General features: G+C 39.2%; 2 protein-coding genes across 4 annotated transcripts; both read left to right on the top strand.

Moving 5' to 3' along the window:
* Positions 1-245: 245 nt before the first annotated feature.
* Positions 246-13872, top strand: LOC149954543 (steryl-sulfatase-like). 3 transcript variants are annotated; one of them, XR_016479912.1, is made up of 3 exons: positions 246-316; positions 10898-13710; positions 13809-13872. XR_016479912.1 is itself a non-coding variant. In XM_090169122.1 (2 exons), the coding sequence occupies exon 2, from the start codon at positions 10992-10994 to the stop codon at positions 12726-12728; it is 1737 nt and encodes a 578-aa protein (XP_090025248.1). In that variant the 5' UTR covers positions 246-316; positions 10898-10991; the 3' UTR covers positions 12729-13729. The 3 variants fall into 3 exon arrangements, 1 of the variants encoding a protein (XP_090025248.1); XR_016479913.1 differs by lacking the exon at positions 246-316 and adding an exon at positions 7192-7277; XM_090169122.1 differs by lacking the exon at positions 13809-13872 and having other exon boundaries at positions 10898-13729.
* Positions 13154-16937, top strand: LOC149954542 (uncharacterized). Its single transcript, XM_090169953.1, has 3 exons — positions 13154-13236; positions 13867-13959; positions 15986-16937. Exons 1-3 carry the CDS (start codon positions 13154-13156, stop codon positions 16551-16553), a joined length of 744 nt encoding a protein of 247 aa, XP_090026079.1. The 3' UTR covers positions 16554-16937.
* Position 16938: the final 1 nt, after the last annotated feature.

Raw genomic sequence — 16938 nt, 5'->3', positions numbered from 1 at the left:
CCAAATTGAACAAAAACCACAAACGATGTACGAAAATAATAATATTTATTGGAAATGTAACTCTAGATAATCTAGTCATTTCTATTCGAAATTCATTTTATCAAATGAGAATACAAAAAAAACAAGTATAAAGTTATAAACAGCACATACAGTTTTTAACGTTATTTGTATCAGGCTAAAAATATTTCATTTTGCAGCCCTGTCTGATTTTTCTTAGTCTGCTACTTCTTCTGTTATCTTCATAGTTGAAACGTTACCGTTTTGCGGCGGTACCAGGAGTGAATGTCGGACTGAAGTGTAAAACTTCCTATAAAAGGTAGATATTGAATTGCAGGTTTTCATTAGGTAATTTTTTTTATTATAGTCACTTGTTAAAATCTAGTGGTTTTAGGGTAATGCTTATCCCGATAGTCGAAAAATAGATAGAACTAAGTGCCACACTATTTACGTGCACATTTTCAAAACTCCCGGCTTAACTTCGCTAACGGTAGGATAATCCATTTCAAAGGTATTTTCGATTAAATTAAGAAGTGGTTATAATTGAAAAACATCAAGTAAGAGTCCTCAACTTTTCGAAAATGGTGCCTTTCAATCACGGAGGGAATTTTAGCAGAAGGGGGGTGGTGGTAGGAGGGGGTTTTAGCAGAAGAGGGGGTCGGTTGAACTGTGAAAAGCTGATTACCGATTACCTATTACGCACTTCATTATCTGTTACTAAGCGGAAAAATTCAAAAAAACTTGCAGGGCTTTAAGCTTGGTATGAATTGATTACCGATGCGATCGCATACATTTGTATCATAGCAATATAAATTTGAAAAACAAATAATAAATTAAGATCTAAGAAAAAACTTTAGCCGCTAGTGGCGTGACCGAGCCAGCGACCCTCTAAGTAGACGACGCCTCTTTTTATTTTAAAAACAGGCGTTGTTAAGCAGGGCCGTGTTAGCAGATTTCCGGTCCCTAGGCAAAATCGTCAAACAATTTCCGAATTTTCCCCTTCCGACGGCAGCAGGCGCTAAAGCGTCTAACCAATGGAAAATGTACACAATAAAATGCACGACTTTTGACGGGTTGCGTTCTCCTTGTGTTGGGTGCTGTGTTTGTTGCTCCTTGTTTTCAGTAATATTTTTACTTTTTTGTAACGCAAATATTTTTAATTTGGAATGCTGGGAGGAAATATGAAGTATGTAAATATTTCTCTTTCCCCAGATTTACATATTTCTCAGTTAACATTCTAATTTTATAAGTTTTTAACGGACAATAACCCGCCAAAAATATATTACAGAACTACCAATAACTTAACTTAACAAAAAGGTCTTTACGCAATTTAAGGGTTTTTTTAATTCACTTAAAAGAGCGAGTTCAAGATCGTCCAAGTCTCCGCAGACGCGTTATTTAGTTACCTCCGTGACCGATTGGTGGCGTTGCTCCGTCAGCCAAGCCCACCCGGCGATCTTTTCCAAAGTGTTCTATGTTTGGCTAAATCCAATATTAGGTGTTTTTTTTTTCGCCTGTTCTGGGTTTTTTGAGAAGGTTCAAAAGTGTAGCCCTATGACGTCATTTTACTCCAATTCTATCTGGCCCACGAGGGGTCGGAGTGTGCAATAACTGGTGGCTTTACCGGGGAGTCGGGGTCCGGCTCTTGTAACCCAGCACGGGCGGTGGCGCACTGGGAGATGTTAGCTCCGTCCAAATGGTCCTCTCTCCACCTCCGACTTCGGTCCGGTGTGGGCTGGTAACTGGGCTTCGGCCCAGGCTAACGGAGAGGGGCCGGGCAAACTGGCCGTCTCGGCGGATTGAGTTGCCTGCTGTGGGGCTGCGGGCCTCCGTATGAGGGCGCGGCGTATCCATCTCCCGGCCTTTTGAGGTTCCACCGGGATGTCCGGTGCCAGCTGTGCCGGGTTATGCAGGATGCTGTGTGCCTGCCGTTCCCCTTAAGGCGCTCTCTCCAAAGGGCTTGGCTCTCTACCTTTCTAGGCCAGTACCCCCGCCAGGAATTTTTAACACACAGGCCCGGTCTGATTTAAAGACCCCCCCCCTATCTATATATTTTAATTTTGAAATGTCCGATTTTAAAGAATTTTCTTGACTATAGTTAAAATTTTAAAATTATGACACTAATATGTTAATTTAAACGTTTTCTTAGGAAAGATAAAATTTTCTGCCCTCGCAATTTAATCAAAGAATGATACTCTTCGATTAGAGCTTTTACCAAATTCGTCAACCACTAAATTAGGATTTTCTTTTAAACAATTCGACAAATCCCGATTAATGGACAACGTAGCCAGATTTGAAAGTCTAAATTATCCCATAGTTGTTCGAAGACGTGTTTCTATTCTTTTCAGGGAACTGAAACTTCTTTCTGAGATGGTGTTTGCGACAGGAATGCATTGAACAACCTTGTAGTACTTAACAAGGTCAGGGAAGCCATCTTCTATGGGCATTAAATAGTGGAAGCAGTCGCTTACGCTGTTAATTTTTTTGGGGATAATTAGATTTCTCGCAATTTTAATTTGACTTTTTAAGGAATCAAGGTCGAGGTTCAGAGTTTCTACAATCTTCTAAGGTCTTGACAGTAGCTTGGCAAATGGCAACGGCTTCCGTAAAAATAACTTTGGAACTTTGTAAATATTCCGACAGGGAATTTGTTACGCCTAATACTTCGTCTAATGCAACGACTAATATTAAGTTAAAGTTATGTAATTGGGATATATACCCACGACACTCCGCAGCCTCGTCGGGTTTTGCGTTTTCAATCAGATTCTCTAAAGTGAAAACTACGGAATCGAGTCTATTTCTAAAATAGTGAATCCCTTTTTTTTTTGCTCCACCATCGAGTGTCGCAGCTTTGTGGCATTTTCAGTATGTCGTACTCTAGATCTTTTTGGGAGTTTTCAAAATATTCACTTCTAATGACCGAGTTGCTTTGAAAGTTGTAAATGGCTTGAACCAAACCAAGTAGTTCCCTAACTGTCGATATTTTGGAGCAATAGTCAACCAAAACTAAATTTAAGCGGTGGGCGTAGCAATGAACAATGGCCACCTACTGCTTCTTCTAATTTCACCCTTACTCCTTTTACATGTCCACTCATTACACTAGCCCCATCATAAGTCTGTGCAACACAATTCTCCAGTTTGAAACCACCCACTTTTAAAAGATTTATAATTGCCAAGCTGATACTCTCAGAATCAACTGACCTACTCCCGAATTGTCTCGAGTTTCGTCAGCTATTACAGAGTAGAATCCACCGGATTCGTTGACCTCTTGAACAATAATGTTCCTCACTAAACTTGCACAAATGCCAATTATTTATTTTTGTAGCTGTGCATATATTTGGCATTATTCGGCATATTATCGCACTTGGCTTTTAAATCAGGACATTTTCTTTTTAAAAGATCTAATATTGCAATAAAGTTTCCCCTTTTCCCAATATTGTCGGCGGATGTGTAAGTGTTCCACTGAAGTGCTAAATCTTGTTGGGCACATAATATAATAACTTCCACGTGTGTAGATAGGACCTCTCTATTTCTAATAATGTCTAGTCTATGGTGGTCGTCAACCTGGCAAACTATTGATCCACGGGATTTGGATTCCATGTAGTCTAAGTAGATTTTGTAGGCTGCATGTAGTTGGTGAGAAGATTTGTTGGAAGTGAAGAGTTCTTCGAATTGTCTCCCCATGTTTTTCCAATCCGAAAATCCCTTTAGAAATGCAGTGTTTCTACTGCCTAAAAAATGACGGCAACAAAAACAATACACTGCATCCTTTGCAACTGAATATTCAATCATTTGATATTTGTCATAGCAAGAAGAATTGAAACCTCGATTTTTACCGCCAATTAATCTTTTAGGAAAAGGATTTAGTTTAGGCTGAACTGGAAGGCAATCTTTATCTAGACTAATATCCAAGTTATTCAACGCGTGTAAGCCCATTTCTTTTGAATTGGACACGTTGTTAGATGTATTTTGTGCATGGTTAGAGTTGGGGGTTGCAATTACTTCTGCAATTTCTCCTTCATGAGTTAGTTCTATTTCCATATCAGTACTGACGTTTGGAAGAACTTCTGCAGCATTACTAAAACAGTGACTGTTATCAGTCCCCAAGGATTCTCAACCCTTTCCCAATTCTTTGACTAGGTTTTTCTCAGAACTATAGTTATGGCTTTGCGCCGATGATTTCAAAAAACGTGCCATTGCACCTTTCTGACTACTAACGAAACTATCTTCCCTTTTCCGTTTTTCTCGTTTTTGGGACCCAGATAAAAATTTTCTGGTACTCATATTTCAAAATGCTACTATTATATACTAATAGCGAAATAACCTTAAAAAGGTTTAAGAAAATAAAGCTTAGTTAAAGCTATGTAGTCTTAAATCAGATTTTTTAATAATACCAGCTATATCATAGCCCTGAAAAAAGCTGTTTGAATATTTTTCTAGAATAGCTAATTAGCCTTGAAAAAGGCTTTTTGAATAATTTAGCTAGAATAGCTAATTAGCCTTGAAAAAGGCTTTTTGAATAATTTAGCTAGAATAGCTAATTAGCCTTGAAAAAGGCTGTTTAAAAATTATCTTAAAACAGCTAAATAGCCTTTAAAAAGGCTGTTTGGGAAAGTTAGTTTCGGAAGAGACTTTGAAAAAATTTGACTGGGAGAGAATCGAAATTGAGAACTACCTGTTTGTTCAGGAGCAGAAAACGAAATGAAGAAAGTTCAAGAAACGCGCGTTATCTGGGACAAGTCCAACCACTGAAGGTCTAGGTCCTTTCTCTACGATCAGTCGTCACTGATATCACGTGATTTCGCAAAAGGGACAAAGTGTAAAAAAGAAAAAACCCTAATCCCCAGGACGCTCTCTATTCAAAGTAGTGACTGGTACGATGCTTTACGCTTCGACTTCAGCTCCGCGGGGATTTCCGTTCGTTTAAGCGTTGCAACGGTTTAAGTCGTATTAAAGAAATCCAGTTTCTCACTTTATGGCCCCTTTTGTAGATTTCCTAGAAACTAAGCTTATGTTTATTGTGTTGGTTGGAGCTAAGTTATCACTGAGGCGAACAGGTGGTTTTTTTTTGCTGCTTTCCTTGCACGACGGACTTCCCCATCCCGGGCCAGTCTTTTGTCATTACTCTATATCAATGTTAACAGAGTACACTACCAAAAGCAGAAACCACAGAGTTCGCTGCCTTTGGTTGTGTACTCAACTCATATTGATTTCGAGTATAGGTGGTTCAAAAGAGAACGTTTTGTTAGGGCCATTTAGGACTCTTGGAAATTGGAATTCAATGACAGTTCTTTTTTTAGGGGGCTAGATGACCAATTTTTAAAAATAAATAAAATTTAAAAATCACATTTGGAGGCCCCAGAGGCAATTTATTAAACTTTTAGAGGCCCCTAAAATAGGCCTAAACTTTTTTAACATAGGCACGTGCCTACTTGTGCCTACTGCTGGCGGGGGCACTGGTGTCGGCTGGCGTTGCCAGAGCATTCGCTCTCATTCCCACTGCTGTGTGCGTTGGTCGGCCCATTGCTGCACCTTCTGCTGGGTTGAGCGGCTTGCGTCGAGGGTGCGGCCATCAGTAGTAGGGTTCTGCTACGCATGCTGGTTTTGTCACCTGTCCGGGCGTGTGGACGCTGGCGTAGGGCATTTTATGATGGACCTCCGGTGGTGTGGTTTCAATCTTACCGGTACACCGGGCTATAAATCTGATAAATGTCCAATTCTGTCTTCCGTCGAAATGGTCCTATCTCCACCTCCGACTTCGGTCCGGTGTGGGCTGGTAACTGGGCTTCGGCCCAGGCTAACGGAGAGGGTCCAGGCAACCTGGCCTCCTCGGCGGATTGGGTAGCCTGCTGTGGGGTTGCGAGTCTCCGTATGAGGGCACGGCGGTCCTGTTTCTCGGCCTTTTGGGCTCCCACCGGGATATCCGGTGCCAGCTCTGCCGGGTTACTTGGACTGCTGTGTGCTCGCCGTTCCCCTTTAGGAGCTCTTTCCAATGGGTTTGGCTCTATACCTTCGTAGGTAGGGTGTCGGCCGGAGTTGCCAGAGCATCCGCTCTCATGCCCACTAGCTGCTGTGTGCGAAGTGGTGCGCTGGTCGGCCCATTGCTGCACCTTCTGCTGGGTTGAGCGGCTTGCGTCAAGGGTGCGGCCATTAGTAGTGGGGTTCTGCTACCCATGCTGGTTTTGTCACCTGTCCGGGGTTGTGGACGCTGGCGTAGGGCATTATGATGATAGACTTCCGGTGGTGTGGTTTGAATCTTACCGGTACACCGGGCTATAAATCTGACGCATGTCCAATTCTATCTTGACGAAAAAAATGAGTTGGAGTAAGAAGGGAGTAGTTAAAGGTTACATATTTATTTTGTTTTTAAGATGGCCACCGGTGGTGAGATCATCAATATAGGACTCATTTTTCTTATTTATTTAATAATAATAATAATCAGCTAGGCTAATACTGAAGACACCACCTTAGGTCTAAGTCATCAAGCAACTTTTAAAGTCATTAAATAGCATTTAACAATTGGATATTCGTTATTAAAAGCTTGCCACATGTGAAGATGTTCAAAACCCGTTATGTTTTCGTGAAATTAAATTTAAGCAGACGAATTTACTATATAAGCTAGATTACTCCCTTCACACCTCCTTTCGAGGAGGAGTAAAAAGTGTAACGTTTGAGCTCTGGAACAAGCGAACAAAATTCGGGACAGGGTAAATCTTACCCCGAGAACAGGCGAATAAAACGTTTTAAGCTAAAAAGTTTACACTTTTTGTCCTGGGACATAAAATGTAAATCTTAAAATATTGTGGCAACCCTGTTAGCGATCTGCCCAAGTTTTTTTTTTTTTTAGTTATTGCCGTTGGCTGCCGCTACGCTATAAGTCTTTTCCTGGGTGGATATCGTTCATTGGTTTATGCACACTCCGATTAAAGCAATTTTCCAGAACTAGCGTTCCGTTAAGTAGAAATATAGAATCCTTGAGTAGACAACGGAATGTCTTAGAGGCAATAGGTTTCGCTCGTAGTTCAAATTTTGGTCATAAGTAGCGCCGCCTACCGACCGAGTTTTAAATTGAAATTCAAATTTATCTGCTATTTCTTAACATATTTAGTTGACAGATATCAAGGCAGATGGCGCTATATTTCCTAAGCTCGAGTTCTATATGTTTTCACAAGATGGTCGGAATAATATTTTGGAAATAACCTAATAACTTTGAATCAGAATATAATCGGAGATCGCTCAACAAGCCTAATAGGAAAACCTTACAGCCGTGCTTAAAATTGGTGATAACATTTTATTTCTAATAATAGATCGATTACGAACGGGTGGTAAAAAACAAGTGGAAGAGTCAAGACTTTAGAGTGGTTTAAGGTGTGGTTCTTTTAAGATTGTAGTCACAGACTATGTTTGATTATACCTGCTTAAACGTTTCAATCAAGTGTTGGGTAAAATATTCCATTCTCGGTATTTAAAATAAAATACTAAAAACTAGCTGGAAGAGGTATATTAAATAAAATGCTAAATACTCTATTGAAAAAGTATTTGAAGTAAAATACTTTATTTTAGTATTTTAAAATACAAAATACTCTATTTAGGAACATTTGCTTTAAGTAACAATAATTGCTCGAAATGATTATCTGTCAGTATATTTGTTCTTGGAGTATGAACGAGTGAAGCTTTGGAAAACAGGCATATTTCAGAAACACCATTTTGACTTCCGGAAATCTATGCAATTCTTGTAAATCGGAAGAACAGGGTTCTTCTAGATCTCTAAGGCCTTCAGTATCATTTTGCTTTAACGTTCATTGTAATTTTATTGAAGCTAACTACTAAAAATGGTCCATTTAAAATTATTGGAAAATTATCATTCTCTGACGTATTTCGTGATGAATCAGTAGGCAACTCACCGGAATTACGCGTTGATTATCGTGATGCGTACTTAAAACATTTGAAATCCACAATAAAAATATGGGAGAGAGTCGCAAGAATACCATCATATGTCAGGGTTGGCAAAAAAAAACTGATTTTTTTTAATTAAAAAATCCAGTATGGAATAAACCGATTAAAACCACTAATAGAAAATGTTCAAATTGCTTATATCTAGCCCTCATTTCTTCGAAAATGCCCAAAATTGACCGATTTCAAAATTTCGTTTTTGCGCGTGACAGTACCTTAACATTGTTAGGTATAGCAGGCTTATTTAACTGCTTTTATACCCTAACACGGCGGCGTATTTTCACGTGCAAAATGAATTTTAAGATCCCCAATTGCTTATATCTAGTCCTCATTACTTCGTGAGACAACAAAATATGAAGGTCAAGTTTTATTTTCGTTTTGGAATAAAAAATTCAGAATATTATATAAAAATCTCGGCGAACGTAACTTCTGATGAATGTATAAAATATTCACGCGCTCACTACAAAATCATTTTGTTCAGACGCGAACGGGCTATTCTTTCGTTTACAACTTTAAACAGCCTTTGAAATTGGTAAATGTAATTCCTCTAAGGCCTCTAATTGCTTATAGTTCGTTTTACCCTGAACACCAAGTGTTTAAAAAGTGTTTCTATAAACTTTGTCGCTATTATCTTGAAATTATAAAACCAGACGATAATTGAAACCTATTCAAAGATGTATTGTCGTCGACATGCGTGGTTCATAGTGCGTGGGACAAAGTGGGAGTGTCTGATTACAAAATATTAAAACGGAAAGACCCGTTCTAGAATGGTCAAATGGAAATAATAAAATGAAAATTATAAGTATAAAATGTTTTTATCTGCGTCACCAGCGCAATTTAATGCCTTACTTGTACGCCACTTTTGCACGAAGGGTCTCGTGAATGCAGCGCGTGCTCTGCCTTGAAGAGCTACAGCCAAGTGACTTAGACAAAACATTGTCACATGACCTCGCGTATTTTATAGAAACACGTACCTATTGGCTTTATGTTAAGAATATTCGTAAACATATTATCCAAAAAAATTAAATGCGGATAAATTTCTGGAAAATTGCTAAGTGTTATTTTTGGATTCGAATAAATGAGGCGAAAATTACGCGAAATTTAGATTTGTGAACAATATTAGGCTTATCATGGAATGAAAACCTTTTTTTTTTCTTTTTTCGGATTTTTTTTTGAGCGGCAAATGCTCCACGGAAAATTTTCCGACTTCCAACTCTACATATAGTTTTAGCTATTTGGCCAATAAACGTTTCTGAAAAACAGGGATCACCAAGTAGAGTGGTTAGCCCTTTCGCCTCGCAGCAAGAGGAGCCGGGTTCGATCCTTGTTTGTGGCACTGGGTGAATATTGGAGACAACTCCTTTTGGGTAGAGGTTACAAGTTATCTCGCCACTGTTTAAAGAGGTTTTCCCCCGAGTTCTTCGGTTTGTGTTGAGGTTAACAGTAATAGTGGACTCACGTGGCATGAAGGGCTTTCCACCACCCTTCTACGCATTGTAACCCGGCCATCTGTTTTAAAAGGCATTAAAAGTCGCCAGATGGCGTGGGCCTTTGGTGGTGTCTTGTGTATTGGCCTAGCTGATTATTCTTATTAATATCCTGTTTCACCGACTGCTAACTTTGATTGCGCTATGTTAAAAAAGTTCGCCGTGCGTATGTACCACCAAAAAATTGATTTCGAAAGGCAGTAGGTGAAAAAATTACTTCCGCCGCCAATGATTTCGAAAGGCAGTAGTTGAAAATTACTTCCGCCGCCATTGATTTTGAAAGGAAGTAGGTGAAAATTACTTCCGCCGCCATTGATTTCGAAAGACAGGTGAAAATTACTTCCTCCGCCCTTGATTTCGAATAGTTAGAATGTCGTCTAATCTGTGGTCATCCTGTATGTCTAGGACAGTGGGACGTTATGAAGCGAGGAAGGACATTTTTGCCCGCTAATTTTTGACCTATGATTTATTAGTTAATAAAAAATTATTAATAAATATTTAATAATCTATTATTTTGAAATATATTTGTTTATCTTTATAACGGTTAACCTTTAACGAACGAAAGTAGTGATATGAAAGTATCTTACTTTGTATCACGGTCGATTCTCGATTAACTATCTAGAATAAGATTCTACCCAAGCGAAACATTCTTCGATAAGAGTACAATAGCAAGAGCTCTTGCTATTCCTTTAGAATAGCGATCTCTTGGTGATTGTGTAAGACTAATCTTTGAAGTATCATAAGGCTTATTATTTTCGGGTTTTGGTAAGTGCTTTTTTTAAATCGCTCGTTTGAAAATAATGCCCTTAGAAATTTCTCGCAGAAAGTTGTCATATGTCCCAATTGTTAAGTTAAAAGGAACCAGCTATGGACTGCATTGTAAAGGATGATAAAATTAGCGAATAAGTAGATTAGTCCATTAAGAAAAGGGATAATAAAGCTAAACCCTAAACAAATTTGAAGAAATTTAAAAACTTACTAATAGCTCGTACCGATAGGTCTTCGAGCAAACAAAAAGACGCGAAACTCGGACAAAATAGATCTATTAGTAAGTTTTTAAATTTCTTCAAATTTGTTTAGGGTTTAGCTTTAATATCCCATTTCGTAATGGACTAATCTACTTATTCGCTAATTTTATCATCCTTTTTATGTCCCAATTGTTACATATCTAGTGGTGTGCAAAATTTTAAGAAACAAATCGGTTAACCCATGCTCATATCAATGGTGGAAATTGTAAGAAATCAGCCGTAAAATAATTTAAATTTTAGATAAGTTTTAATTTCGCAGAATGTTGAATGTGGTGAGGGAACAAGGTTTATTTTTTAAAGCGTTTGTTTCATTAAATGTGATTTGGGTCCCCTGAAATTTGGGCATGAAGCATGGTAAAAACGCAATTGTAGCTGTGTTTTTGACTACAAGTTGTTTGTTAAAAAAATAAATAATAATAATATTTTTTGCAGGTCTTGAAGATGTTTTAATGCAGCTGAAACAAATGCTCTCAAATGCACAGATTTTTTCTTGAAAATATACAATTTCATACCATTAAATATTAAAATGTTTTCATCAAACTCAAAATCACTGGGCTTCATTCTGATCACTTTGTATTTATATTTTGGCTGTACAACCTGCGCAAAAGTGATCCCAAAGCCGCCAAATATCGTCATATTCGTAGCCGATGACCTGGGCATAGGTGATGTGGGCTGCTTCGGAAATGACACCATCAATACACCCAACATTGACGCCATTGCCCGAAACGGCGTCAAACTGAGTCATCACTTGGCCGCAGCCGCCGTGTGCACGCCGAGCAGGGCCGCTCTTCTGACCGGCAGATACCCCATCAAGCAAGGAATGGAGGCGTCTGGCAAAAACAAAGTCCTCGTCTTCTTGGCCAGCACCGGAGGCCTTCCGCCCAGAGAGGTCACCTTCGCCAAAGCTCTGAAATCGTCCAAGTTAGGATATTCAACGGCCCTCATTGGTAAATGGCATCTTGGCATGAACTGCGCAAAATACGGCGACCATTGTCACTATCCCTTACAGCACGGGTTTGATTACTATTACGGTATACCCTTAACGAACCTTAAGGACTTCGGGGTGGACGGTAATAGCGTGGTTACTACGTACTATCCTCCGATTATTAAAATTATCATGTCGGTAATTGTGATCGGTATTTCCTTATCGGGTTTGATGATAAAAATGAAATATGTTAAATTAGGTTTTTTGTTTTTCACGTTATTGGCTATCGTACCGTATTTGGTTTACGTTTTCATTACCAATATAAACGTAATTAACGGGGTACTTATGAAAAATAGTGAGGTGGTAGAACAGCCTGTTGTGCTAGAGGGATTAACACAACGTCTTGTCCGCGAATCGAACAATTTTATCCACGAACAAACGCGGGAAGGCAAGCCATTCCTCCTGATGTTGTCTTTCATCCACGTGCACACTGCTCTCTTCTGTCACCCGTCGTTCGCCGGCAAGAGCAAACACGGCGCGTACGGCGACAATGTCGAAGAATTGGACTGGGCCGTTGGCGAAACTCTTCGTACTCTGAAAGAAAATAATTTAGAGGAGAATACTTTGGTGTATTTCACCTCGGACAACGGGGGACACAGTAACGAAAGAGGACTTAATGGACGCGTCGAGGGAGGTTATAATGGGAAATTTAAAGGAGGGAAAACTAGCGGCGGTATGGAAGGCGGAATTCGAGTTCCTACCGTTATATCCTGGCCCGGTAACATTCCCAAAGGAGGCGATGTCTCCGTTCCCACTAGTCATATGGACATTTACCCGACTCTTATGGACGCCGTTGGTCTATCTGCCAATACGAAAAATAGCATCGATGGTAAAAGTATTTTACCATTGTTAAGTGGCAAGGTCCAAACATCGCCGCACAAATTATTAGTCCATTATTGCGGTACAAATATTCACGCAGTTAGATACATCGACGATATAGGAACTGTTTGGAAAGCTCACTTCGCGTCGCCAAAGTATGTCCCGGGAACGTACCATTGCAACTACGTTTGCCAGTGTTACGGAGACCACGAACAACGGTTCAGTCCGCCTCTCCTGTACAACTTGAGTGAAGACCCCTACGAAGATAACCTTTTGAGCTACGAGGACGAAAAATATTCCAAGGTCGTGAATCGTATTTCCGAATTGTTGGAGGACCACCAACAGTCTATTCCCAACGTGCCGTCGCAGTTCGATTTTTGGACCGCATTGTGGCGACCATGGCTACAGCCTTGCTGCAATTTTCCCTATTGCAATTGCCGCGAGGAAGCTAAGAAATAATAATTGTGACTGATTATTTTTCTACCTATGTATGGCGATCTCAAAAGGTTGGTGGAGATTTACAAGACCGGAGAAAATAGAATCGCCGTGAATTCGAATTTTCGACCACCCTTTTAAGATCGGCCTGTTCAAATAAATTAAACATTCATTTTTATTTAATTGCTTAACAGCGTAATAAACCACAAATTGCGAAATTTAAAGTATACTGTAGTTTAAATCCATTCTAAGGATAAACTTTAAACTTGTAATTTTTATTTTAATATTATCTAAAAAGTGCTCTTAAATCGTGGTTAACGGCGGCGTTAATTTCCATTTCAACGAAACGGTTATATTTCCTTTCAGTTACTAGTTACCGTCGAGAATAAGATAAATATTATCAGTATGTTTTCAACCACTAATTAGTGATAACTCCCCTAATTGACATTATGACTGATAAAGCGGCAAAGATACCGATCGAGTTTCAAGCTATTCTTTTGACAGTCAACACCAAATCCAAATTTATTTTAAAGTAAAGCTTCTGCTTTTAATATACCAATTATCTCAGAAAACTTGAATAATTTTTTATAAACATTATTTGATGATACTTTCGAGTCCCTGAATCAAAAATATTGATGACAGATTCCTTGTTATTTATATAACATAACTTTCAAAGATTCGTATTACAGCAATAAAAGAACAATAATAACAAAACATTTATAAAAAATATTAACTTGTTTGGATCATTAATGTAGCTAGAATCACGGCTCACCTATCTTCTTGATTGGAAGTCAGATGCGTTATACTTTAGGCCACTTGAACGGCGTTATCGTTTTTTAAAACAATAGTAAAAAAATGGAAGCAAATGAATCTTCGGTACGCGAAACAAAGCTCGTCCGGGGCAGTACTCGAACCTGCAATTTTCTAATCCGAAGTCAAACGCCTTATCCCTTAGGCCACGCTGACGTGGTTATCGTGTTGTAAGACAATGCTTAAAAAATGAAAGGTAATAAAACCAAATTTATCTAGGCCCAGACTGTTTTACGTGATAATGTTGGAAAAAGAGTCACGGTTTATATTCAGAGAAGTACTTTTTTTCTGCAGAGGGAAAACTTCAGTCTTCAAGAACGCCTGGCTTTACAAAAGAAAGATTCTGAATTAGAAAATTGTTTCAGGTCTGCACTGTTCTTGTTAGGTTCGCTTTCCTTTGCTTCGTATTGTTCAATTATAGCGCCCATGAAACCAGAAAATACAAGTAAGGAAAAGTTTCAATCAAACCCTCACTCACCCCGACCGACAGACACAAACACCCACGTAACCCACCCCCTCACGAACAGCCAAATTTGCTATCAAGACACTGCAGTAAGAGCTACGCTACAATCATGACCTTTACTCGGTCATTTAGTGTCTCACTTCATATTTTTTATCAATAAAATATCAAATAAACACCAACAAAATAGGCCTGATATTAAAGTAACAACCGTCACCGCTGTTTAGTCAGAATTGATAAGTGAGAGGAGCGGATGAGCGCGAGAAAATAAATTATATGATTTTGTTCAAACAGGGTAGTTTTTGTACTTTAGTTAACTATCAAAATAGCAACGCAAATCTCGGGTGACGTCATCACGTTGTAAAACTTCAGAATTAACTTCGTAGTTATACCAAACTTTATTTATTTTCCTAGTATAGGTTATAACGACCGTTTTATTTTCATTAATTGGCCAGTTATTATTGAGAAACCAGGAGTTAATATTTTTAAGGTCATACTGGAGTTTCGCACAATCGGAAATAGTTTGTATATTTTTAATTAGTTGGTTATCGTCAGCCAGATTCAAGATTTAACTATGTTCAATTGAAGATGACAGGTCCGAGGTGTAGATGTTAAACAGCAAGGGTCCAAGGGACGACCCCTGGGGGACGCCACAAACAACTGGGTAGGAATTTTCCGAGATTTCACCGTTACATTTAATGAAATTAAGACGATTATTTAGGCCGGGAGTAGTGGCTCACTCCTGTAATCCCAAGCGTCTGGGAGGCAGAGTTTGTGGAAGGCCGTGTGAGGACGACCACCAATCCCCTAACGGGTGGTCGGGATACTTCCGCCACGGGTGTCCCCACCCCTGTCCCCACCGATCCCCCCGTTGGCGTGGCCGTTACACATATCTCACCCTGATTAATCAGTTATTGTGTGTGTCACTGTGTGCTGGTGTCTAAGGCCTAGGGTCGACAACGATGTCTGTGTATCTAAAAAAAAAGTCGATTATTTAGGTAGTCGCTGAACCAGTTCAGTAAATTTCCAGAAAGTCCGTAAGCCGACAGTTTTTGAATTAGTCCAGGGTGCGATACCCGGTCAAAACCTTTGGACAGATCTATATAAATCACGTCTACCTGACCATGATTAGTAACGATTAGTGATTTTGTTACGGAGCGCAGCTCACTATACCTCCTCCGATTTTTGTCCGAAGGTATTCTCTTAAATTTCTTATGAAGATACTTCTTCTTCTTTAGAGCCTTAATTGAATCGTGCGAAAACCAATCGGGAAAACGATCTTTATTTTTCTTGAAGGTCACGTTCCGTCCAGGAATTTGTTTTGGAACAAATTCTCCATTCCTCGAGTGATTACGTCAGTGATAATAATGAAAATTTTCAATGAGAAAATTGTAGAGCTTCACCGAAAACGTACAAATAGCATTGGCGCGAAAAATAGACGTCTTTTTCATTGACAAAATACGACTTGAAAAAGTGACAAGTTGGGAAAGCTAAAATAACTTTTTTTGAATTCCATTGGGAGAGTAGTGTAACTTTATGAAAGTCAGAAAATTGTTAATGTGGTGTTTAATGTAATAAACACCGCTGAAAAATCGAGGAGACAATGGCGAAGAAATTAAATTAAATTAATTAAATTATTATTGGCGATTTAAATTACGTAAGATCTGGCGACCTTGCTGGCCAATGTGCCGAACCGTTTCACCCTATTCATCGTTTTGAAATACAATATTTAACATTTCGGGGGTCATGAGGCGTGGCACTATTGTTGAAACCACAATCTGGCTCATTTAGCTATTGAATTTTCCTATAAGTTTTTTAATCTAATAGGCCTGTCTTTGCATCTAGTCGTATTCGAAACCTATTTTAACCCTTATAGGCGAGAAGATAAATAGACCACAGGTTTAAAGGTCAGTAAAAACCTTAAATTTATTTAGTATTTAAATAACTGTAATACATACTGTGTAACATTATTGTCGTAATCAATCTTAACAATAATGCCTCAATATTCCAGAGCTGATCGTACGGAACTAGTGGCTATTTACTACGCGGAAGATGGAAGAAATCTACGACGAGTGAGTGAGATCTTTGAGCAACGACATCCAGATAGAAGACCATCCATAACTACTGTAAGGAGAGCTGTAAATGACTTTCACCAGTATGGTAACGTACAACCTCGATTTCGTGGGCCTGGTCAGCGGGATTTGGACTTTGAAAACACCGTTTTAGCCTATTTTGCCGCATACCCACGTAGTAGTTGTGCCGCGGCGAGTAAGGATTTGGCTTGTAGTGAAACTCGCATTTGGGAAATTTTACATAGGCATATGGACCATCCTTACAGAGCAACGCTTCACCACGGTTTACGAGATGGAGACGCTCAACAACGGCTGGATTTTTGCAACTGGCTGGTAAATTCCATGCACGTCGACTCACCATTCCTCCGCAACATGCTTTTCTCGGATGAATCCACGTTTGCAATAGACGGCCCTTACGATCACAGAAATAATCATGTTTGGGAAGACACTGTTGAGGAAACAAATTGGTATAATTATGAAAAAACTAAGTTTAATATTTACAATTAAACAATTTCATCGGCCAGTTTTAGAGAGTTCGTTAAGTCTCCCTGTAACTGATCCAACGGCATTTCCATCTCGATCACGTCGTTGACCTTAACGAGGTTTGATTCCAGCCGTACTAATGGATCGTAAAGTTGAGAAAGTACGGCCGTGTCCGGTTTACGATCATCTTCTTCTTTGAGTTCCCTTTCAAAATCAACTATATATTTTTCCGCTTGCAGTTGATTCGCTTTGTGTCCCACCATTGCTCGTTCCAGTGACGTCATTTTTTAGCTTCTCCTCGTTCACTGAACTAACTATCTAAATGCTCTCAACACGTCTAATTTTCTTTAAAGGTATCTAAAGTCCTGTGTTCCCGGGTTTCGGCACCATTTATGTTGAGGAAACAAAT

The sequence above is a fragment of the Leiobunum rupestre genome, chromosome 3 (genome assembly GCF_980474605.1).
Source record: "Leiobunum rupestre chromosome 3, qqLeiRupe1.1.hap1, whole genome shotgun sequence".
In the NCBI taxonomy this organism is placed as follows: domain Eukaryota; kingdom Metazoa; phylum Arthropoda; class Arachnida; order Opiliones; family Sclerosomatidae; genus Leiobunum; species Leiobunum rupestre.
This window is presented reverse-complemented; position numbering and strand designations above follow the sequence as displayed.

What these genes read in the sequence shown, in the direction of transcription:
- LOC149954543 (XM_090169122.1), top strand. Translation starts at nt 10,992, where the DNA reads ATGTTTTCATCAAACTCAAAATCACTGGGCTTCATTCTGATCACTTTG.
- LOC149954542 (XM_090169953.1), top strand. Translation starts at nt 13,154, where the DNA reads ATGACTGATAAAGCGGCAAAGATACCGATCGAGTTTCAAGCTATTCTT. An exon ending in AAATCCAAATTTATTTTAAA is followed by an intron (nt 13,237 to 13,866) that starts GTAAAGCTTCTG and finishes ATTCTGAATTAG; the next exon opens with AAAATTGTTTCAGGTCTGCA. An exon ending in CATGAAACCAGAAAATACAA is followed by an intron (nt 13,960 to 15,985) that starts GTAAGGAAAAGT and finishes TCAATATTCCAG; the next exon opens with AGCTGATCGTACGGAACTAG.